The sequence below is a fragment of the Pleurodeles waltl genome, chromosome 7 (genome assembly GCF_031143425.1).
Source record: "Pleurodeles waltl isolate 20211129_DDA chromosome 7, aPleWal1.hap1.20221129, whole genome shotgun sequence".
In the NCBI taxonomy this organism is placed as follows: Eukaryota; Metazoa; Chordata; class Amphibia; order Caudata; family Salamandridae; genus Pleurodeles; species Pleurodeles waltl.
Window position 1 is genome coordinate 301,712,489 of NC_090446.1, and position 25,012 is coordinate 301,737,500.

Genomic DNA, 25,012 nt, shown 5'->3' on the forward strand with positions numbered 1-25,012 from the left:
CCACAGGTTCAAATTTAACATGTAATATCTTGTTTGAAAGGTATTGCAGGTAAGTACATTAGGAACTTTGAATCATTTCAATTGCATGTATACTTTTCAAGTTATTGACAAATAGCTACTTTAAAAGTGGACACTTAGTGCAATTTTCACAGTTCCTGGGGGAGGTAAGTTTTTGTTAGTTTTGCCAGGTAAATAAGACACTTACAGGGTTCAGTTCTTGGTCCAAGGTAGCCCACCGTTGGGGGTTCAGAGCAACCCCAAAGTCACCACACCAGCAGCTCAGGGCCGGTCAGGTGCAGAGTTCAAAGTGGTGCCCAAAACGCATAGGCTAGAATGGAGAGAAGGGGGTGCCCCGGTTCCGGTCTGCTTGCAGGTAAGTACCCGCGTCTTCGGAGGGCAGACCAGGGGGGTTTTGTAGGGCACCGGGGGGGACACAAGCCCACACAGAAATTTCACCCTCAGCAGCGCGGGGGCGGCCGGGTGCAGTGTAGAAACAAGCGTCGGGTTCGCAATGTTAGTCTATGAGAGATCTCGGGATCTCTTCAGCGCTGCAGACAGGCAAGGGGGGGGTTCCTCGGGGAAACCTCCACTTGGGCAAGGGAGAGGGACTCCTGGGGGTCACTTCTCCAGTGAAAGTTCGGTCCTTCAGGTCCTGGGGGCTGCGGGTGCAGGGTCTCTCCCAGGCGTCGGGACTTAGGATTCAAAGAGTCGCGGTCAGGGGAAGCCTCGGGATTCCCTCTGCAGGCGGCGCTGTGGGGGCTCAGGGGGGACAGGTTTTGGTACTCACAGTATCAGAATAGTCCTGGGGTCCCTCCTGAGGTGTTGGATCTCCACCAGCCGAGTCGGGGTCGCCGGGTGCAGTGTTGCAAGTCTCACGCTTCTTGCGGGGAGCTTGCAGGGTTCTTTCAAAGCTGCTGGAAACAAAGTTGCAGCCTTTCTTGGAGCAGGTCCGCTGTCCTCTGGAGTTTCTTGTCTTTTCGAAGCAGGGGCAGTCCTCAGAGGATGTCGAGGTCGCTGGTCCCTTTGGAAGGCGTCGCTGGAGCAGGATCTTTGGAAGGCAGGAGACAGGCCGGTGAGTTTCTGGAGCCAAGGCAGTTGTCGTCTTCTGGTCTTCCTCTGCAGGGGTTTTCAGCTAGGCAGTCCTTCTTCTTGTAGTTGCAGGAATCTAATTTTCTAGGGTTCATGGTAGCCCTTAAATACTAAATTTAAGGGCGTGTTTAGGTCTGGGGGGTTAGTAGCCAATGGCTACTAGCCCTGAGGGTGGGTACACCCTCTTTGTGCCTCCTCCCAAGGGGAGGGGGTCACAAGCCTAACCCTATTGGGGGAATCCTCCATCTGCAAGATGGAGGATTTCTAAAAGTTAGAGTCACTTCAGCTCAGGACACCTTAGGGGCTGTCCTGACTGGCCAGTGACTCCTCCTTGTTGCTTTCTTTGTTCCCTCCAGCCTTGCCGCCAAAAGTGGGGGCCGTGGCCGGAGGGGGCGGGCAACTCCACTAAGCTGGAGTGCCCTGCTGGGCTGTGACAAAGGGGTGAGCCTTTGAGGCTCACCACCAGGTGTCACAGCTCCTGCCTGGGGGAGGTGTTAGCATCTCCACCCAGTGCAGGCTTTGTTACTGGCCTCAGAGTGACAAAGGCACTCTCCCCATGGGGCCAGCAACATGTCTCTAGTGTGGCAGGCTGCTGGAACTAGTCAGCCTACACAGACAGTCGGTTAAGTTTCAGGGGGCACCTCTAAGGTGCCCTCTGGGGTGTATTTTGTAATAAAATGTACACTGGCATCAGTGTGCATTTATTGTGCTGAGAAGTTTGATACCAAACTTCCCAGTTTTCAGTGTAGCCATTATGGTGCTGTGGAGTTCGTGTTTGACAAACTCCCAGACCATATACTCTTATGGCTACCCTGCACTTACAATGTCTAAGGTTTTGTTTAGACACTGTAGGGGTACCATGCTCATGCACTGGTACCCTCACCTATGGTATAGTGCACCCTGCCTTAGGGCTGTAAGGCCTGCTAGAGGGGTGTCTTACCCATACTGCATAGGCAGTGAGAGGCTGGCATGGCACCCTGAGGGGAGTGCCATGTCTACTTACTCGTTTTGTCCTCACTAGCACACACAAGCTGGCAAGCAGTGTGTCTGTGCTGAGTGAGAGGTCTCCAGGGTGGCATAAGACATGCTGCAGCCCTTAGAGACCTTCCTTGGCATCAGGGCCCTTGGTACTAGAAGTACCAGTTACAAGGGACTTATCTGGATGCCAGGGTCTGCCAATTGTGGATACAAAAGTACAGGTTAGGGAAAGAACACTGGTGCTGGGGCCTGGTTAGCAGGCCTCAGCACACTTTCAATTGTAAACATAGCATCAGCAAAGGCAAAAAGTCAGGGGGCAACCATGCCAAGGAGGCATTTCCTTACAAAAGTTTTTACCCTTGTACCCAGGATTGTTTTGTGAAGAGGCTCTGGGCCCACCCTCCTGTGCAGGTTTTTGGGGGCCTGTAGAAGACTCTTGACTATTTTTATTTTTGGCTGTCTCACCACCTTTCCCCTGGTGAGGTTTTGTGACCCCTTCTTTTGGTCACCCCCTGTGGAAGTTTTGGACACCCTAGTCTTGACCCAATGGTCCGCCTTCTTTCCCAATTCTTGGGGAGAAATTGGTCCTAGGTCTACCAGATGCTGATGCAGTTTATCATTGAAACAATTACTTAACAGGTGTTCCTTCACAAATAAATTGTACAGCCCATCATAATTACCTACACCACTGCCTTGAATCCAACCATCTAGTGTTTTCACTGAGTAGTCTACAAAGTCAACCCAGGTCTGGCTCGAGGATTTTTGAGCCCCCCTGAATCTAATCCTATACTCCTCAGTGGAGAATCCAAAGCCCTCAATCAGGGTACCCTTCATGAGGTCATAAGATTCTGCATCTTTTCCAGAGAGTGTGAGGAGTCTATCCCTACACTTTCCTGTGAACATTTCCCAAAGGAGAGCACCCCAGTGAGATTTGTTCACTTTTCTGGTTACACAAGCCCTCTCAAAAGCTGTGAACCATTTGGTGATGTCATCACCATCTTCATATTTAGTTACAATCCCTTTGGGGATTTTTAGGATGTCAGGAGAATCTCTGACCCTATTTAAGTTGCTGCCACCATCGATGGGACCTAGGCCCATCTCTTTTCTTTCCCTCTCTATGGCTAGGAACTGTCTTTCCAAAGCCAATCTTTTGGCCATCCTGGCTAACTGGATGTCCTCTTCACTGGAGTTATCCTCAGTGATTTCAGAGGTGCTGGTCCCTCCTGTGAGGGAGCCAGCATCTCTGACTAGTATTTTTGGAGTCAGGGCTTGAGAGGCCCTGTCCTCCCTAGATAGGACTGGTAGGGGGGAATCTTCCTCCAATTCACTATGCTCTTCCTCAGAGTTGCCACCCTCAGAGGGGTTGGCCTTTTCAAACTCTGCCAAAAGCTCCTGGAGCTGTATTTTGGTAGGTTTGGGGCCTATGGTTATTTTCTTTAGTTTACAGAGTGACCTTAGCTCTCTCATCTGTAGATGGAGGTAAGGTGTGGTGTCGAGTTCCACCACAGTCACATCTGTGCTAGACATTTTGCTTCTAAAAGTTGGAATACTTTTTAAGAATCTACAACTAGTTCTAGGTTCTAATTCAAACTTTTACAAACTTTTAAACTCTAAAAGAAATGCTAAACAGGATCTAACACAAGGCCCTAGCAGGTCTTTTAAGAATTTAGAAAACTTTTCAAATTGCAAAAATCAATTTCTAATGACAATTTTGGAATTTGTCGTGTGATCAGGTATTGGCTGAGTAGTCCAGCAAATGCAAAGTCTTGTACCCCACCGCTGATCCACCAATGTAGGAAGTTGGCTCTGTATGTGCTATTTCAAAGTAAGGAATAGCATGCACAGAGTCCAAGGGTTCCCCTTAGAGGTAAAATGAGATAATACTAATGCTCTATTTTGTGGTAGTGTGGTCGAGCAGTAGGCTTATCCAAGGAGTAGTGTTAAGCATTTGTTGTACATACACATAGACAATAAATGAGGTACACACACTCAGAGACAAATCCAGCCAATAGGTTTTGTTATAGAAAAATATCTTTTCTTAGTTTATTTTAAGAACCACAGGTTCAAATTTAACATGTAATATCTTGTTTGAAAGTTATTGCAGGTAAGTACATTAGGAACTTTGAATCATTTCAATTGCATGTATACTTTTCAAGTTATTGACAAATAGCTACTTTAAAAGTGGACACAGTGCAATTTTCACAGTTCCTGGGGGAGGTAAGTTTTTGTTAGTTTTACCAGGTAAGTAAGACACTTACAGGGTTCAGTTCTTGGTCCAAGGTAGCCCACCGTTGGGGGTTCAGAGCAACCCCAAAGTCACCACACCAGCAGCTCAGGGCCGGTCAGGTGCAGAGTTCAAAGTGGTGCCCAAAACGCATAGGCTAGAATGGAGAGAAGGGGGTGCCCCGGTTCCGGTCTGCTTGCAGGTAAGTACCCGCGTCTTCGGAGGACAGACCAGGGGGGTTTTGTAGGGCACCGGGGGGGACACAAGCCCACACAGAAATTTCACCCTCAGCGGCGCGGGGGCGGCCGGGTGCAGTGTTAGAACAAGCGTCGGGTTCGCAATGTTAGTCTATGAGAGATCAACGGATCTCTTCAGCGCTGCAGGCAGGCAAGGGGGGGCTTCCTCGGGGAAACCTCCACTTGGGCAAGGGAGAGGGACCCCTGGGGGTCACTTCTCCAGTGAAAGTCCGGTCCTTCAGGTCCTGGGGGCTGCGGGTGCAGGGTCTTTTCCAGGCGTCGGGACTTAGGTTTCAGAGAGTCGCGGTCAGGGGAAGCCTCGGGATTCCCTCTGCAGGCGGCGCTGTGGGGGCTCAGGGGGGACAGGTTTTGGTACTCAGTCGGAGAGTAGTCCGGGGGTCCTCCCTGAGGTGTTGGTTCTCCACCAGCCGAGTCGGGGTCGCCGGGTGCAGTGTTGCAAGTCTCACGCTTCTTGCGGGGAGTTGCAGGGGTCTTTAAAGCTGCTCCTTGAAACAAAGTTGCAGTCTTTTTGGAGCAGGTCCGCTGTCCTCTGGAGTTTCTGGTCGTCGTCGAAGCAGGGCAGTCCTCAGAGGATTCAGAGGTCGCTGGTCCCTTTGGAAGGCGTCGCTGGAGCAGAGTTCTTTGGAAGGCAGGAGACAGGCCGGTGAGTTTCTGGAGCCAAGGCAGTTGTTGTCTTCTGGTCTTCCTCTGCAGGGGTTTTCAGCTGGGCAGTCCTTCTTGTTGTCGCAGGAATCTAATTTTCTAGGGTTCAGGGTAGCCCTTAAATACTAAATTTAAGGGCGTGTTTAGGTCTGGGGGGTTAGTAGCCAATGGCTACTAGCCCTGAGGGTGGGTACACCCTCTTTGTGCCTCCTCCCAAGGGGAGGGGGTCACAATCCTAACCCTATTGGGGGAATCCTCCATCTGCAAGATGGAGGATTTCTAAAAGTTAGAGTCACCTCAGCTCAGGACACCTTAGGGGCTGTCCTGACTGGTCAGTGACTCCTCCTTGTTATTCTCATTATTTTCTCCGGCCTTGCCGCCAAAAGTGGGGGCCGGGGCCAGAGGGGGCGGGCAACTCCACTAGCTGGAGTGTCCTGCGGTGCTGTGACAAAGGGGTGAGCCTTTGAGGCTCACCGCCAGGTGTTACAGCTCCTGCCTGGGGGAGGTGTTAGCATCTCCACCCAGTGCAGGCTTTGTTACTGGCCTCAGAGTGACAAAGGCACTCTCCCCATGGGGCCAGCAACATGTCTCTAGTGTGGCAGGCTGCTGGAACTAGTCAGCCTACACAGATAGTCGGTTAAGTTTCAGGGGGCACCTCTAAGGTGCCCTCTGGGGTGTATTTTGCAATAAAATGTACACTGGCATCAGTGTGCATTTATTGTGCTGAGAAGTTTGATACCAAACTTCCCAGTTTTCAGTGTAGCCATTATGGTGCTGTGGAGTTCGTGTTTGACAGACTCCCAGACCATATACTCTTATGGCTACCCTGTACTTACAATGTCTAAGGTTTTGTTTAGACACTGTAGGGGTACCATGCTCATGCACTGGTACCCTCACCTATGTTATAGTGCACCCTGCCTTAGGGCTGTAAGGCCTGCTAGAGGGGTGTCTTACCTATACTGCATAGGCAGTGAGAGGCTGGCATGGCACCCTGAGGGGAGTGCCATGTCGACTTACTCGTTTTGTCCTCACTAGCACACACAAGCTGGCAAGCAGTGTGTCTGTGCTGAGTGAGAGGTCTCCAGGGTGGCATAAGACATGCTGCAGCCCTTAGAGACCTTCCTTGGCATCAGGGCCCTTGGTACTAGAAGTACCAGTTACAAGGGACTTATCTGGATGCCAGGGTCTGCCAATTGTGGATACAAAAGTACAGGTTAGGGAAAGAACACTGGTGCTGGGGCCTGGTTAGCAGGTCTCAGCACACTTTCAATTGTAAACATAGCATCAGCAAAGGCAAAAAGTCAGGGGGCAACCATGCCAAGGAGGCATTTCCTTACAGTGGCAGGCTGCTGGAACTAGTCAGCCTACACAGACAGTCGGTTAAGTTTCAGGGGGCACCTCTAAGGTGCCCTCTGGGGTGTATTTTGCAATAAAATGTACACTGGCATCAGTGTGCATTTATTGTGCTGAGAAGTTTGATACCAAACTTCCCAGTTTTCAGTGTAGCCATTATGGTGCTGTGGAGTTCGTGCAAAACAGACTCCCAGACCATATACTCTTATGGCTACCCTGCACTTACAATGTCTAAGGTTTTGTTTAGACACTGTAGGGGTACCATGCTCATGCACTGGTACCCTCACCTATGGTATAGTGCACCCTGCCTTAGGGCTGTAAGGCCTGCTAGAGGGGTGTCTTACCTATACTGCATAGGCAGTGAGAGGCTGGCATGGCACCCTGAGGGGAGTGCCATGTCGACTTACTCGTTTTGTCCTCACTAGCACACACAAGCTGGCAAGCAGTGTGTCTGTGCTGAGTGAGAGGTCTCCAGGGTGGCATAAGACATGCTGCAGCCCTTAGAGACCTTCCTTGGCATCAGGGCCCTTGGTACTAGAAGTACCAGTTACAAGGGACTTATCTGGATGCCAGGGTCTGCCAATTGTGGATACAAAAGTACAGGTTTAGGGAAAGAACACTGGTGCTGGGGCCTGGTTAGCAGGCCTCAGCACACTTTCAATTGTAAACATAGCATCAGCAAAGGCAAAAAGTCAGGGGGCAACCATGCCAAGGAGGCATTTCCTTACACCATGTGTCCAGGCTGTGCGCAGAAGGGGTTAGCTGAGGGCAGAGGAATGGGAAGACTGGCTGCCTGAGGCCCTATGCCCAACCCTCAGTGCACAAGGCTGAAGCCCAGTGGTGGTTAGATGATGTCAGAGGGCATGGAAAAGGCCCTGGCTGCAAGACAGGCCTTGTAACAAGCCCCTATTGGGCATACCCAAAGGCTGTGCTCAGCACGTGTGTGTTGATGGCAGAGAGTTGGGTGATGCGCCTATCTAGAGTCCAAGCACTCCCCAATGCACGCGGCCAAAGGCAATGCTCCATGAAGATTCAATTACAAAAGTGGTTTGCGAGGAAGTCCTGCACACAGCCGAATGCAGTGAGCTGTGTGGATTGGTTGTTAACAGCAAGTTGGATGCAGAGCATAGTGACAGGCCAAGACTTTACAGCAAACCCCTCTGGACATTAATTAGAATTTACCAATTCATAAATGAAAACAGTGAAATTCACTGGGAAAAAAGTTCAAATCAGAGTTGTACTTCTGTCTCAGACACTGCAATTTATTGCAATTCTCCAGTTGTAGATGCCACTGCTCCCAACACACACTGTAACTTATGCTGACTTCAGTGCTCAACACAAATTTGCAAACAGTCCTGAAACAAATGGAGTAGAAAAAAAAGCATACAACACGGTGGGTTGCACAAGTTATGGCATGTATTGTGTGGTTAGGTAGCCATAACTTATGAATTTCAGTAGTTTTGTTGTGTATTTATGTATGTATAGATATTAGAGTGGCAGTAGCCACTCTAGTTATAGTTAGGTTTCCAAGAGATAGGAATTCCTAAAAAATTTGTGTGATAATAACGTTATCACCATTTGAATCTCAACAGAACTTTGCAGGCCTGTTCTGTTTTTTAGGGGCCTGCCTGTAAGAGTATCTCTAGTGCATCGGTCTCTCTTGCGAGACTCTGTGGTTAACTAAAAAGGGCTTGGAGTCTGCTCGCTGTTTACTACTTGTTGGCTTGCCTGGCACTCTTCTCTAAAACATGGCAGTTTGTCACTGCAGGCTAAATGTCATTTCCATTCCTCTAAATGGAGCAAGAGCCAAGCACTGATTCATTCAACTTAATCAGTGCCCCTCCGCTGCTCCCGATGTGATTGAGGTACTTCTTTTTAACTTTGAGGTCCCTGCAAGTAGAAGGCGTGTGACTGGCAAAAATGTGCCCAGCAGGACAAACAAATTTGCAAAGTTATATTTTCTATAGTTAACTCTTCTTTTTATTTAGCCAAAGCTTGTTTTCTCACTTTGCACTCATGTTTTATTATGTTTTTGCTTGTGGGTGCTGTTCTCAAAAGATGACGATTATCTTGTTCTAAATATTGCAAAGCAACTTTCTTTCTTATGATAATTTTCAAAATTCTGCTTTAAGACATAATCGTGCATTACACCCCAATCAATCCTAACTGCCCCACGCCAATCATCCCCACTCAATCCAGTCCACATCACTCAATCCAATCCACCCCTCTCCAAACCAAACCACTCATTCCAAACCACCCCACTCCAATTCTCCCAACTCACCCCAGTCCAATCCAGAACAAACTTCCCCGCTACAATCCAAAACATCCTGCCCCACACTAATCCAAAATATCTTCCCCATACTCCGCTGTGCACCACGTTACGCCACTGCACTCTGTGCCACTGTACTCTACTCTGGCCCACTCTACTCCACTGCATTCCACAGCAGTCTACGGTACTGCACTATATGGCACAGCGCTCTAGGCCACTGCACTATGCACCACTGTGTGCCATTGCACATTGTCACTCTGCTGTATCACTGTTCTCTGCGCCACAGTACTCTACGTCACTCTAATCTACTCTGCCCCACTCTACACCGTGCCACAACACTGTGCCACTACACTCTACTCCATGACACTCCATGCCACTGTACTATATGCCATGCTTCTCCACTCCACAATGTCACTCTATGCCAATCTTCCCACCTCTTCACAGTGCCACAGTACTCCACGTCACTCTACCCCATGTCACTGTACCCTACTCTACACCTCTGCAGTCCACAGCACTCTGCTCCCCTCTGTGCCACTGCACTCTATCCCACTGCACTCTATCCCACTGCACTCTATCCCACTGCACTCTATCCCACTGCACTCAACGCCAGTCCAATCTAATCTATGCCACTCCAGTCTAACACCCCACCACAACACTCTATGCACTCTATTCTATGCCACATCACTCAGTGCCACTCTACGCCACATTGTCCCACTCCACACATTGCCACTGTACTCCTCCCCACTCTACTCTGCTCTATTCAGCACCACTGCACTCTACACCACTCTACTTTGCACTACTGCACTCTGCACCACTCTTCACCACTGCACTCAACTATTTGCCACTTTCTCTATGCTACTGCACCACTTTATGCCACTGTACTCTGTCAACGAACTCAGCTGTGCACCACTGTTCTCTATGCCACTCATCTGTTCTGCACCATTCTACTCTTCACCACTGCACTTTATGCCATGCTGCTTCATGCCAGTCCACTCTATTCTACACCGCTCTGCTGTAGACCACTCCACACTATGCCACTCTATTCTTTGCCATGCCACACTCTGCCTGTTTCACTCCACACAGTGTCACTCTGCTCTGCACCACTGCACTCTATGCTACTCCAATCTACTCTACACCAAATAATTATACGCCAATGAACTCTACTCTGCACCACTCTACGCCACTATACTCACCTGTGCACCACTCTTCTTTGCGCCACTGGACTTCACATCAGCACTCCATACCACTGCACTGTACACCACTCTACTCACTGCACACTATGCCATTCTACTGTGTACCACTCTTCTCTATGCCACTGCACTCTGTTACTCTAATCTACTCTGCCCCCACTCTATTCTGCCCCACTGCACTCTATGCCACTGAACTCTGCTCTGTACCACTCTGGTCTACTAGGCACCACTCTACGCCACTGCATTCCTCTTTGCACTTTACACCACTGTACTCTACTGCACTCTGCGCCACTGCACGCTACACCACTGCCCTATAGACCACTCTATTCTATGCCACTGTACTCTACACCACTCAGCTGCCCACTCTACTACACTCTGTTCCAGTGCACTGTATTCCACTCTACTCTGCACCACTCTATGCCACTGTCCGTATGCCAGTGCACTCTACTGTGCCACTGCACTTTATGCCACTGCACTCTGCCAGTCCACTCTACTCTGACACACTATGCTACTACACTGTATGCTACGCCTTTTCATACAGTGCCACTCTATCCCAATCCTCACGATGCCACCATACTGTATGCCACTCTACTCCACGCCACTGTACACCACCCTACTCTCCACCATATCAATCTATGCCACTCTACACTGCACTCTTAAGATCTTAAGTGTTTATAGCATTGCAAGAATCCTGCATATACATCCACCTTCATTTGTTAGGTGGCTAATGATCTTCAGAGCCACGTGGGAGTTCTTCTTATTAACTGCATAGTATAATTGTGACAGCTTTATTTTTCTACTCTTGTTGCATTATATTCAAGTAGTGAATTTGCCCCCTCGGTCACTCCAGATGAGTGAGCCTTTCATTGCTTCCTATCATACACTTTGTGATGGTTGCCTGCTGTTATTTGCACTGCTTCCTTATATCTAAATGTGAAATATTTTTCTGTATAGCTGGTGTCTTGGTCCCCATAACGTAACAGATAATGGTGGAGTTGTTTGCCTGGTATTGGCAGATAGAACATGAAGCTTATGAGCATAATGGCTCAAGAGTGCATCTGTGTCTGTAGGCGGGTTTATTTCTCTAAAGAGGGGGTTTCTTTATTATTGAAGGGAGGTAGAGAACATCATTGATGTTGCTGACAATAGACCAGTAACACTATTTAATATCTTCCTTCCACAACTGAGTGCTCCCTGACACTGTTGGGCTCTTAACTTTTGTTCCACAATAGCAGTTTAATCCCAGGTCTTCCCGTCTCCTTGTCCGCCCTTTTTCCTCCCATCCCTGGTGGACAGGAGCCACCACAACCTTAGAACAGTAGCAGCCCTCATTACTCACTGGTCTTTTTCTGTGCCCTTCATATTGTATTTTCCTTCTGCCTGTTGCATCAGACAGCATGGTGCAGTGGATCAGCCTACTTCAGTCATTGGCTGACTTTACTGTAATTGACAGCTTTCTGTCCTCTCATATCCACACAAAAAGTAGGTACATTAAGTTCCAGGGACTGCTATGGCAAAGTTTGGTTTTCAAGTCCAAAAATATGTTTACTGTTAACCAATGCATTTTTTTGTTTAGATTGATTGAGGGCTTGGAAGCTTCCTCAACTGTTGACTAAGTATTGCCCAAGACTGGTGGCTAACGCAGGACCTATTGGCTTTGCCACTGCTTATGTTTTTTTCTGCGTCCCAAATAGCTCTGTACATTTATTTTAAAAAGTGTCCTTCTCATTTAGAACCATCCAGGCTTTGATGACGGCATCGTTCTTATCTCAGCAGGCAGACCTGAGCGGCATTGTGGAAGAGATTGAGGTAGGAAGGTTTTCTTAAGTCAATTTGTCTTCCTAGCTGTAGAAAACATTGCAGAGCAAGAGACTGTTTAAGAACGAACTAAGACTACTTCAGTTGAGGGGTGATGTGGAAAGGATTTTACCAGCTACGCATTGTATCTGATGACTAGATGATCAGTGCTGCCACAAGTATACTGATTTTTCTTCTCAGAATGAGACTCCATTTTATACTTTGTTTATGATGTGGGAAGGTTGATAGATTTTTTTAATGGTTTTATTCAGACCTGCCCTTTGCGGGTATCAATTACAAAATTGATGTATTTAAATGTAAACTGACATGAATGTTTTTTTTAAATAAATAGAAAGGTAACAACTATGTTCGAGTAGAACACATTTCCGCTCTTGATCTCATCTGTGAGGATTTAAATTTCCCGGTCCATACATCGAACTACATTTTTATAAATGAGAATTTTGCCAAGGATAGCACTTTTCTAGAGCAGTGGATGTCCATTAAATAATAAGGAGAAGAAAGGTGCAAAGTTTCAACTCGTAGAGATTAACATGGGTCAGATTTGATGAGCCTTTTCTTGTAATGTAGTTCTCCTGAAGGGTAACGTTAGTATTCTCCCTTCAAAGTTGAACATTGTTTGCTTGTCTTCTGTATTAGATATGAAGCAATGATTTTTGAAAATGCCCGTTTTAGTTTTGTGCAAAATTATTTGTAGGAAGTTGGCTCTGTATGCACTACTTCAAAGTAAGGTTCCCCTTAGAGGTAAGATAGTGGCAAAAAGAGATAATTCTAATGCTCTATTTTGTGGTAGTGTGGTCGAGCAGTAGGCTTATCATAGGAGTAGTGTTAAGCATTTGTTGTACATACACAAGCAATAAATGAGGAACACACACTCAAAGACAATTCCAGGCCAATAGGTTTTTGTATAGAAAAATATATTTTCTTAGTTTATTTTAAGAACCACGGGTTCAAGATTTACATGTAATACTTCAAATGAAAGGTATTGCAGGTAGGTACTTTAGGAACTTTGAATTAGCAAAATAGCATATACAGTTTTCACATAAATCACATATAGCTATTTTATAACTAGACATAGTGCAATTTTCAACAGTTCCTAGGGGAGTAAGAGTTTGTTAGTTTTTGCAGGTAAGTAAACCACCTACGGGGTTCAAGTTTGGGTCCAGGGTAGCCCACCGTTGGGGGTTCAGAGCAACCCCAAAGTTACCACACCAGCAGCTCAGGGCCGGTCAGGTGCAGAGGTCAAAGTGGTGCCCAAAACGCATAGGCTTCAGTGGAGAAGGGGGTGCCCCGGTTCCAGTCTGCCAGCAGGTAAGTACCCGCGTCTTTGGAGGGCAGACCAGGGCGGTTTTGTAGGGCACCGGGGGTGACACAAGTCAGCACAGAAAGTACACCCTCCGCAGCACGGGGGCAGCCGGGTGCAGTGTGCAAACACGCATCGGGTTTTCAATAGGTTTCAATGGGAGACCAAGGGGTCTCTTCAGCGATGCAGGCAAGTGGGGGGCTCCTCGGGGTAGCCACTACCTGGGCAAGGGAGAGGGCCTCCTGGGGGTCACTCCTGCACTGGAGTTCGGATCCTTCAGGTCCTGGGGGCTGCAGGTGCAGAGTCTTTACCAGGCGTCGGGATCTGAGGAACAGGCAGTCGCGGTCAGGGGGAGCCTCGGGATTCCCTCTGCAGGCGTCGCTGTGGGGGCTCAGGGGGGCAACTCTGGCTACTCACGGTCTCGCAGTCGCCGGGGAGTCCTCCCTGAAGTGTTGTTTCTCCACAAGTTGAGCCGGGGGCGTCGGATGCAGAGTAGCAAGTCTTGCGCTTCCGGCGGGAAACGCAAGTTGTTTTAAAGTTGCTCCTTTGAAACAAAGGTGCAGTCTTGGGTGAACAGAGCCGCTGTCCTCGGGAGTTCTTGGTCCTTCTAGAGCAGGGCAGTCCTCTGAGGATTCAGAGGTCTCTGGTCCCTGGGGGAAGCGTCGCTGGAGCAGTGTCTTTAGAAGTGGGGAGACAGGCCGGAAGGGCTGGGGCCAAAGCTGTTGGTGTCTCCGTCTTCTCTGCAGGGTTTTTCAGCTTAGCAGTCCTCTTCTTCTTAGGTTGCTTGAATCTAGTTTCCTAGGTTCTGGGGAGCCCCTAAATACTGAATTTAGGGGTGTGTTTAGGTCTGGGAGGGCAGTAGCCAATGGCTACAAGCCCTGAGGGTGGCTACACCCTCTTTGTGCCTCCTCCCAAGGGGAGGGGGGCACATCCCTATTCCTATTGGGGGAATCCTCCAAAATCAAGATGGAGGATTTCTAAAGGCAGGGGTCACCCCCGCTCAGGACACCTTAGGGGCTGTCCTGACTGGCCAGTGACTTCTCCTTGTTTTTCTCATTATCTCTCCTGGACTTGCCACCAAAAGTGGGGGCTGTGTCCAGGGGGCGGGCATCTCCACTAGCTGGAGTGCCCTGGGGCATTGTAACACGGAGCCTGAGCCTTTGAGGCTCACTGCTAGGTGTTACAGTTCATGCAGGGGGAAGTGTGAAGCACCTCCACCCAGAGCAGGCTTTGTTTCTGTCCTCCGAGAGCACAAAGGCTCTCACCACATGGGGTCAGAAACTCGTCTCTCAGCAGCAGGCTGGCACAGACCAGTCAGTCCTGCACTGAACAATTGGGTGAAATACAGGGGGTATCTCTAAGATGCCCTCTGTGTGCATTTTTTTAATAAATCCAACACTGTCATCAGTGTGGGTTTATTATTCTGAGAAGTTTGATACCAAACTTCCCAGTATTCAGTGTAGCCATTATGGAGCTGTGGAGTTCGTTTTTGACAGACCCCCAGACCATATACTCTTATGGCTACCCTGCACTTACAATGTCTAAGGTTTTGCTTAGACACTGTAGGGGCATAGTCCTCCTGCCTTAGGGCTGTAAGGCCTGCTAGAGGGGTGACTTACCTATGCCATAGGCAGTGTGAGGTTGGCATGGCACCCTGAGGGGAGTGCCATGTCGACTTAGTCATTTTCTTCCCACCAGCACACACAAGCTGGCAAGAAGTGTCTGTGCTGAGTGAGGGGTCCCTAGGGTGGCATAAGACATGCTGCAGCCCTTCGAGACCTTCCCTGGCATCAGGGCCCTTGGTACTAGGGGTACCAGTTACAAGGGACTTACCTGGGTGCCAGGGTTGTGCCAATTGTGGAGACAATGGTACATTTTAGGTGAAAGAACACTGGTGCTGGGGCCTGGTTAGCAGGGTCCCAGCACACTTCTCAGTCGAGTCAGCATCAGTATCAGGCAAAAAGTCGGGGGGAACTGCAACCGGGAGCCATTTCTTTACATTATTGCATTTGTTTTACATTCTTGATAGTGTGCTTTGATATTTCTGTTGAACTGAGTGGCAGGACTTCGAACAACCCAAGCAGCAAAGGATCACTTTGCAGAAAGGTTTTCTTAGTTGCAGCCACTATCCAATAAAAGCACAAATTATTGCTCTGTAATGTGCAAAGTGGTCCAATGATGACTCAATTACACGTCCTTTCTGTTATGTTTTGACTAGAGAGATCAAATTATAAGGAAATATTTTAATACCTTCTTTTCACGTAATTTTGCAGGTAGAGCTACAGTTTTGTCTTGTGATTTACAGCAAGACTATACTAACCGTTACCGTTTTGTTGAAAAAAATCTTCTAGAACTCACACAAAATTAACACCCTACAGATAGTGATTCAGAAAGAATGTATGGGTGGCAGCGGTTTTTCTGTGCCTAGATATATCTGAGGACTTTCAGCACTGTAGTCCAGAGTCTTCCTTGCACATGCGTGCACTACTCTTCTGTGTTCGTAAGATAGGCTTTTAAGTCTGTTGTGATCGCTGATATTCGTTCTGCTGCCAAACATGTTAAATGCATGTTCCTCTTTGGATATATTCCTGAAGTATTATTTTCTTTCTGTTCTATTTAGGACCTGGTGGCACGCCTGGATGACCTCGGGGGAGTTTATCTACAGTTTGAAGAAGGACTGGAAGCCACGGCACTGTTTGTGGCTGCAACCTACACACTATCTGACCATGTGGGAATGGAACCACCATTAAAGGAGGTAAGAGTTTAATTAACTTGTGAGGTTGTCTTTTATATACATTCAAAACTGTCATCCTGTGCACCCTTATAGTAGGTGTTACTGTTGCATGGTTTGATAGTGATATGTTTCTGCAGGTTCCCAAGCAAATATGGCTGCTTCCATTAAGATACCCAGAACCCTCTGGCAAGCACAGACTCAGTCTGATTAAGTCAGACAGACTGAAACCTACGTACCCTCTTGACCTACTTAGTAATGGTGCATCTAGGCATCCGATCAGCCCTGCTAGGCTGTAGGAGTATTTATTAGTTATCTGGGTGTTCCAGAGCTACTTTTCCTCATCGGTGAAAAAACAGCAGAAATTCATGACAAATACATTTAGAAGGCTTTAATAACGATTAATACCCTCATCTCGTGCAAAATGATATGACTATATGTTAAATAGAAAATTAAAACTATAGATTAAAAAGAATGACAACGTATCAGATGGTGTTTAGATAGTGTTAGTTAATCAAAGCAATGAGTGAATAAGCCAGCCTATTGTAAAAAAAAAAAAAAAAAAAAAAAAAAAACTCCTCTTCTATCATGTAGCTAAATCTTTCTAAGCACCAAAGTGACCTTATGGGATTCTCAGTCAGCCTCCGACACGCTCACCATTGGTGCATATTAAATTTGTTTTTGATATGCTACATGGGTTTGAGAAAGTAATCGCCTGGCTCTGTTTAAAGTGCTCTGAGCTGTGAAGAGCACACTTAGAAAAGGCTTCGACAGACTGTACCAAGCATCTTGCTTAAGGCTCCCAAGAAAATATGGAGATTTCTCTCCATTGAGATGCCTTTGCATCCGATTTAACTACTCTGCTCTAATCGTTATGAGAAGCTTGTGACTAGTAATGTAAAACGCAAGAATTTGCACACAAATTCAGTTGCACGTTTATTCACACCTCCTTAAATAACATATAGACAATTAGTGCACTATCAAACAATATTCAAGAAAAATAGTATGTAATTAACATATGAAAGTAACATTGAATAAAACACATTAATGAATCAAAAGTGTACATACAAATGCACAAGTACATGAAATGCAACAAGGGGCACATAACCAGGCTGCAACAGCACTCTTGTTTCATTGGCAGATTATTGGTAAATTTAATTTGTAAAAGTATGGTAAATTGAAGACTGGTCCCCCATCACGGAAAACTCACTGATATTCTGAAACTCTAATTTATATGAATATTAAATATCTACCCTTGTGCTTAGTATCTTGGTCCACCCTCTTCATTAGAAATAACTTTTTTTTGTTAACATGTCCAGTTGAAGGTGGTTTTTTTTTTTTTTTTAAGATGGACAATTAAGAGTATTTGAGTTAATTCTTTTAACCATTTTTTACAACATGGCAGAAGTTAGAATCTGTGGAGATTTTCTATCAAAACTGAACATAGTGATCCATATACCGCACATTTTGACCTAGTTACGTTTTTTGTAAGTAGACTTTGTGTTTCCAGCAATTTCTTGTCACATAATCATCATGTCTTCACTGTTAATAAAGTGTCCTTTGTGTAGAAGCAATATATTAAACAGTGCTTCCATTGCCTTCTACATTCTCTTTTCCTGGCTATCGCACTTTTAGGAAATGATAGGGAATAACAGTTTTTTTTTTTTTTTTTTTAAAGAATATGGCATGGTGAGATTTTCTACACCGTTTTAATAGAGTGTGTTCAGAGTTAAATTAAAATGCTTTTTTTTTTTTTTTTTTTTTTATTTCTGAAAACATAAAACAAGTTATTTCTGCCATAACATAGCCAGTCTGCATTGGTTTCAGTCAACATCAATAGGTGCATACTCCCGCCCAAAAGTAGCCCAACCGGTCCCATCACGTTGCTCTGCCGCCCCTTGTTAATCTGTGGGAAGGTTCCGACCTCACAGTTGCATCCTTTCACAGATTCTGTGATACCCCTGAGTTGGGATCTCCTGTCCCCTGACGTTCGAAGCTCAATCCTTAGTGCTTCCTCCACCTCCCCCAAATTCTCTCAAACAACCTCAGACATGGCCAGTTGGTGCTCACCACTCTTTCTGCATCCATGCTCGAGGTACACTGCTTTTTAGTTCGATTCTATGGCGATACCCACATCTTGGCTATGTCCCGTTTTGCAGAAATTAAGCTGAGACTGCAGAACAGGTGGCTCTAAATAAGTCCACTTCACAGGTGATTCCCACTAGGATGTACTGTGGTGTTATTTGGGATAGTAGTTCTTACAACTGTTTCTAGCTCTTTCACATTTATGGTCCAGTACTTAGCAAAGAGGGGAGCCTCCCAGCGAGTGAGTGCAGAAAAGTGCCTTCAGATACCTTGCTTTTAAGACGTATGAGGCTTTGGGCCTGACCCATTTGAAATAGCAGACTTTTATTGTAGTGTATTCTGTGGAGGATCTTAAGTTGTACTAGCCTCAGCCTGGGTTTAATGGCCACTTCTATAGGCTTCGTTAATGTGACCTCACAATCACTATCTTCCATTGAGCCTACATCCTTTTCCCATGTTGCCCAGAGTTTCTGGTGTCTGTCTAGCTTATTGTTAAGTGTGCGTTATATTGGTGAGACTACCTTGGTTTGAAGCTCAGTTTAGATGGAAAGCTTTCTCGGTAATGGTATTCCATGAAATACATTTTTTATGAAATCACATACAACCATCCCAAATATTGTTCAAAGGCCCAGATAATGGACATGGCTGAAGTAATGAACATCTCCAGATTCATGAGGTATAGCAAAATATTGTCTGCATACAGTAAGATTTTATCTGTTGCCCCTAACCTCGTGGAAGCCTGTCACGTTGGTCTCATTGGACATAATGCGTAAAGCAGATTATTAGTTTTGTCTCCTCATACTAAATGGTCTACTGAGGAAAGATCGGGAGCCTTGAAAGAACTAAATGTAATTTAAAACTTGAAATTAAGCCTGCCCTAAAGATGTTCAGAATGAAGGTTTATATTTTTTTCTTTAGGATTTACATTGTGGAGCACGCTGCCACATTATCTCATGATAAAATACTTGACCTAAAAGAAATATGTTGCTAAATCAGATGACAAATAATTAAAGATGCTGATAAATACAGTAATAAAGTTCACAGAGCAGCTGAGGTTTTGGAGTGATGATAGCTGTATCGTCGAAAATCCCCCAAAGTGTATGGACTTAAAGTTCCATGTGTGGTTTAGTGTATGTAAGCATCGATTACATTGGTGAATTTCTGTGTGGACCTTTCATATACTGTACCCTGTATTGCACAACAAATAAAGGACCGAACATCTGTGCAAGCAGCAAAGAAGCATTTGTATGTTGTGCAATTGAGGTAATAGGCAGATAAATTACCTTTTTGTTGGTTCAGGGACTGCATTGAATGTGTATCTTGTCTTCCCTTAGCTGAAAAACAAAAGGAAGACTTAGATGTGTTATGGGTGTGTGTAGGGACCTTTATTTATAGCTGATATTGTTGTTAGCACAGAGACGGAGTAGGAGGCCCTGTGGATGAGAGACGCCATGGTGGAGGGAGAGCCATAAGGAAAGCAAAGCCCTGAGCTGTTACTAAGAGAAAGTGAAAGGAAAAAAGGACTTCTTTTCCATTAGGCCAATACTGAGGGTCAAGATCGTAGTGGACCGCAATCGAAAGATGCCGCGGTTAACTAGTTTACACCTTCTCCAAGCCTCAATTGAATTTTAGAAAACAATCTTTCAATCTTTGCCATTGACCGTTTTCCCTGACTGAATACCTAATCAATCTCATTAAATCAGCTTTCAAGATTAAAAAAAATTACACTGCAATAGTACACTAATTTGGGAACTGACTTATTCTTTGCAGAACCCAGAACACAATATGTACTGGATTGTGACCTTGCAGAATCTATAAGCCTTAAAAAAAAAAGGCCTATGCCCCGATAGGGAACGCTTCTATTCAGATGACTTGAAGCATTACAAAGATTATGCAAATGTTTGATGTGTGAGCAAAAAGAAGACTGAATGAGTGTTAGGACTGTAAAACTAGAAGAGCGTGGCACAGGCGGATAGCAAAGAAATATGAACAAACCTGAAGCACAGCGGGCAAAACAAGGAGTGAAGAAATGGCCAGAGCAGCCTGAGACAGTAAATGACCGGTTCAACATGCTCTGTAGAGAAGGAAATTGAGCTGATAAGGGCAGTATATGTCCGTATACTGGTGCACTCTGAAGCAGATGAAAGGTAACCCCTGCCTGACTACATTAGAGCCATGGTCACTGAAGAGCTGATACTTGCTCACAGAGGTCAACAAAAAAGAGGGTTGTCAGGCATCGCGGGTTAAAGGTCCATATATTCTAGCCAGACTAAACTGCTCCTCAGACTGCTGTTTAAATAGAGAGGAAGTGTTGTGACTAGATTGGAACAAATGTTTATTGGAGAATCACTAAGTAATTCATAAGGAAGGTGTTTGCTGAAGTTGAGAAACAATGTCTGATTAAGTTACAGACACTTGAAATTTAATACGAAAATAAGTATATTTGTGGAACTTTCCATGCTGTAATTTTTACCGAGTTTTAAAATACACAGACAAGCCTGTAAACTGGCGTATATGTTAAGTGTGGTGTGAGTTGGTCGTCAAATTAGGGTTCTGACTACAATTGTGATGTTTGATTTTAAAGTGTGTAATGTACATATTCCAACAATAAATTACATAGAAGAAAGCTATGTAATAAGTAAATCAAAAGGAACATCATATTTAGTGGTGTCTTTTGATTTGGTATTGTGATAGAGAGAAAATATTAGAACTGTTAGACATCACTAAAGTGAAAGAGCAAATGTGATATCAAATGACTCATTAAAGCTAATGCATTCTAAACTGGAACTTTTGTAATTTGAATACATACATGTATGTTGAGTTAAATGTAAGATCATGATTTATGTTTGATAATGTTTGAAGGCTTGCTGAAGCAGGATAAATCTGAATCACTTGTTGGTTGTATAATGGAAAAGAAACGATGATGATACCTTGCACGTGATATTATGAATTTGGGTCCCATTTAAAAAGTATTTTGTGATATTAAGATAATAGAGAAATGATAGAGAAGAGACTGGAATTGCTCGATTTGTTCCATAATTGAAATATTTCCCACTGAATATGTATATATGAATGTACTATTAGACTTATTGGGTTACTCCAGTAGTTGACTAATAAAACAGCAAAGTAGATCGGATTCTTAGCTTCATGTTAATGCTGCCTGGGGCTGTGACTGATCCGTCCTCATTTGCAAGATTAGACAAAATGAAAACATAGACTGTTCAAAACACTTCATATCCCCCTGTACTTTAATTCCACAATTTCCTAACCTCTAAGCATTGTTGAACATAGGTCAACAGTAACGTTACCCCTTCCCCGTACTCACCCATTCTGGAAATACACATGAAACAAAAAAGGAAACCTTGTAAAGAAGAAAGATGATCAAGTCACCACACCTACTCGGGTCGTCACGTTTGGATGATAAAAATGAATGCTGATGTTTATTACTGTTCCTTAAATGTCTGTGTTGCAGCATTCTCTCCAGGCGTTTAACTTACTTGTTCTTGCCCTGGATAAAGTAATCTGAATTGTGAATTTGTGGATTTGAAGTGAGATGGGTGGAATCGAGGGGCAGCTCCCACATTATGCATTACAAGCCGACAAGGCGTATTTGCAGTGTCTCTTTTGTTGCTGAAAATTGAGTCACCTGGAGAGCAATTTTAATGAGGCAGTTGTGTTTTTTTTTCAGCGCAGCGCGGGCTAACGTAATTCTGCGCATGTTTAACATGTCAAAAATCAAGTGGCATTAGTCTAAATTGGTATAATTAGAGAAGATTGCCTTGCATTTACAGAATCGTGGTGTCAAGAATAATGAAGTGCCTATTGTCAGGTTTTGATGTTTTTGTTGTGCAGAACGGAATGCATTGCTTTTAGTTAAGCTCTGAATTAGAATGGAGTTTTAAGTATGTGTTTCGTTTATTTCTCTGGGGATTTTCTATGCCTGATACTTTCAGGAAGTAAAACAAAAGAGAAGCTTCTACATTCTAGACGATACCTGCATTGCATAGTGCAATACTGTACCCCCAGTTTGGCTCCAAGAGAAGCATGTGTTTGTTTTATTGCCTATTGATTATAGAGATATTGACGAGCATTTTGAACAGTTTTGTGTGAATTCAGAAGTTTTTATTAAATGTCTGCTTCCTCTTCTCCAGTACTTCCTATTAGCTATTCTCAGTTCTTGTCTCGGGTAAAAACCGCATGATTGCACTTCCTCCATTCTTCCCCAAGTTTTGTGGGCATTTTTACCTTTACTAAATGATTCCACTTCTGACATTAGAATAGCAAATACCTTTCCTGTATTGTTTTAGAAAAAAGTGCTCTTCCCTCGATGTTGTTTGATTTTTTTTAAAGTGTAGTTCGAATAGTGCCTTAAGGACGGGATTCGGAGGCAGCTTGCTGCGTGTAAGTGGTAAAATGAAATGCAGATTCTTTTGGTCCTGTTTTCCCGACGCAGGCACAAGAAAGTTTTTCTTTTTCTTTTAATGGGCTTGCTGCACCCCTTCCACTCGGGGTGATGTGCAACTCAAATGTTGCCTACCCAGTCGCAATTTGCTTACCTTTTTAGTCAGCCACCAGAGTTATAATAATTGCTTGCAAGGAATAATGATGACCTTTAAAGGTCCCACCCAGAAAGACCATTTCTATATGATGGAACTGTCCAAGTCAGGCAATGACAAACTCGAGGAGTGAAGTACTCTGAAATCAGTTGAAAAATATACAAACCGGCGCCTTTTAAATAGAAAAAACACACAAGGGAAACCCTCAACTGGTCTCTCCCCTGCACAGTGGGAAATCCGATGCTAGAATATTCACTGCACTCGGGGGAACTCGCCCAAAATGTGTTTCCGGGCATTCCTTTCACAACACATTTTTGCCCATAACTCAGCCTGTGGTGGTCCGAGGAAAACGGGTCCATCAAAATGTTCAGCACGACGTGCTCTTTCTGTTCAGCTTCTCTTCTGGGTCCCCACGCTAGTTTGGTGGGAGAACCCCAAAATCATAACCTCTCCCACCATTCAATGTATTTTGAAGTTCTCTCATGGCTGGAGCTTCTGCTTTACAGCTGGGAGTAGTTTGTATTCTAAGGGCCTTGTTTTTAATATTCTAGCAGGCTTGCTAGTCCTGAAAATGTGTAATGCACTCAGCCCTCTAGGGGCTGAATGTATGGTTACACTGCAATGCTCTCTGCCCTTCTCTTTTCGTGTGGTTATGCCTCAAGGGTCTAACTTTTTGGTTACATGACCAAGTTTCTTCCAAATGCTATTTTTATTGTGGTGCCCCCAGGGGAGGTCCTGACCATTACAGTCTAATGTCAGGTGCATAAAGGAATGCACAAACACAGTTTATTTCTGATAAAGGTTTAATATGCTGCATGGCTAAATACTACTAAGATCCCAAAGGCGAGACCTATTGGCTATGCCTATGTTTGTTGAGCCTTGTACATGAGATGGAATAAACTCTAAGGGTTCAGTTGATGCCAGATTGAGCACGCACTGACTTTAATCCAAAGATGTTCAGAGCAAAGCACAAGCAGTCTCTGGCATCTCTAAACCTGACTCCTGCCTAAGAATTTTGGATTTTTTTTTTATCACCAGCATTCTCTCAACCATTTATTTGTTTTGATTTTCAGATATTCGGTGAGCCTTCTAAGACAGCGGTTCTTAACTTTTAGACTTATGTGGACCCCCCAGCGAATCACTATTTGAAGCAGTTTCTATGATTTGAACTACAAAAACGAGTATAGATAGAGCAAATACACATATTATTAAATATTATATTTAATTTAATAACAGCAATATATAACATTTTAATAGAAAGGTTGGAGTTTTTCAGAATGAGACAATAAGTTATTGAATCCCTTTTATGCTATGAGGCATATAGTGTGGCAGAATGTGCATCATATAAATAGAACATGGCATGGTGCCTTCTCGGCCCTTAAATCCATGTTCACAAACTGGAAAACCCACTTTTAAGCTGTGCCTTTCACCATTTGAGCCGATTTATCCTACTTACAGAGGTTAATGCTCCTTTGTTTAGACTAGAGTACTAAAGTTATAGACGCATACATGCGCGCGCACACACACACATTCATATTTATACATATAGAAATTCACTGAAAAAAAACAAAGGTTACAGGGACATTATAGTTATGTTCATGTCTTAACCACACAAAACCATGGACATTGAGCAGTTATAGTTATACTTATACATTTGTTAAGAAACAAGAACTTGTGGCCTAAAGTTACTTAACAGCACAAGTTATCGTTTCTTCAGATAAGTATAACATGAACCTAACTAACATTCTTGTAACCTTTGTTTTTTTCACTTGAATTTCGATTTTTTTTTAATGTAAAGTAATATATGAATATTGTATGTCCATACAACCACTGCCTTGTATGGTCTTAGGCCGTGCGCAGCAGTGGTTGGCTGCAGGGCCTGACCTGCGGCCAATATTCTCCTACTCTTTGGCCGTGCGCAGTGGATTATGGTGTGTGAGTGGGCGAGGTTTTTTTCCCATAGGGCTTTGGATTCACTGGTTCCTGCAGATCCCCCACAAGTACCCGCGTCCCTAGATATCTATATTTTTCTCTTTAATAACTTCAAAACTACTGAATGGATTTTTACCAAATCACAAAAAGCAGGCTTTCAGGACCAAGATCTAGCTTTTTGCCAAATTTGGTAGTCATGTGTAATCTCATTATGTAAGACCTCTGAAAATAGTCTCTCTTAGTATGGCAGTGCTACTACTATAGTAGGGCTTGAATACTTGCCATTTCAATCCTTACCATAGCGATTTCCTTATTTTGCCACCTTTCCGAAGATCTACATAGTGGGGCTGTAGGAAGAAGTAAGCAATAGTTTCAGGGCTGGAACGCCTTTGAGTCTGCAAACCTACTAACTTTCATTTTTTTATGGTTTTCACCAGCTTTTCTCTAATATTTTTCCATAATTAGAAAGGTTGGAAGTTTTCTCCTGACAATGGCAGAAGTAGAAGTTCTTCCACGTTTGGGGAAAAAATGGTTTGCTGTAAGTTCTTTTGAATTCATGAAAGCCACTAATTCAAAGACATATACCAG

At 44.7% G+C, this 25,012-nt stretch overlaps 1 protein-coding gene across 2 annotated transcripts in view; it reads left to right on the forward strand.

The window, feature by feature from the left end:
- RPN2 (ribophorin II) overlaps positions 1-25,012 on the forward strand; it is a 214,058-nt gene that overhangs the window by 81,529 nt on the left and 107,517 nt on the right. For both annotated transcript variants that reach the window (XM_069243724.1, XM_069243725.1), the window contains exons 5-6: positions 11,736-11,811; positions 15,741-15,875. In XM_069243724.1, coding sequence (XP_069099825.1) covers positions 11,736-11,811; positions 15,741-15,875 — 211 coding nt within the window. The remainder of the gene's footprint in view (positions 1-11,735; positions 11,812-15,740; positions 15,876-25,012) is intronic.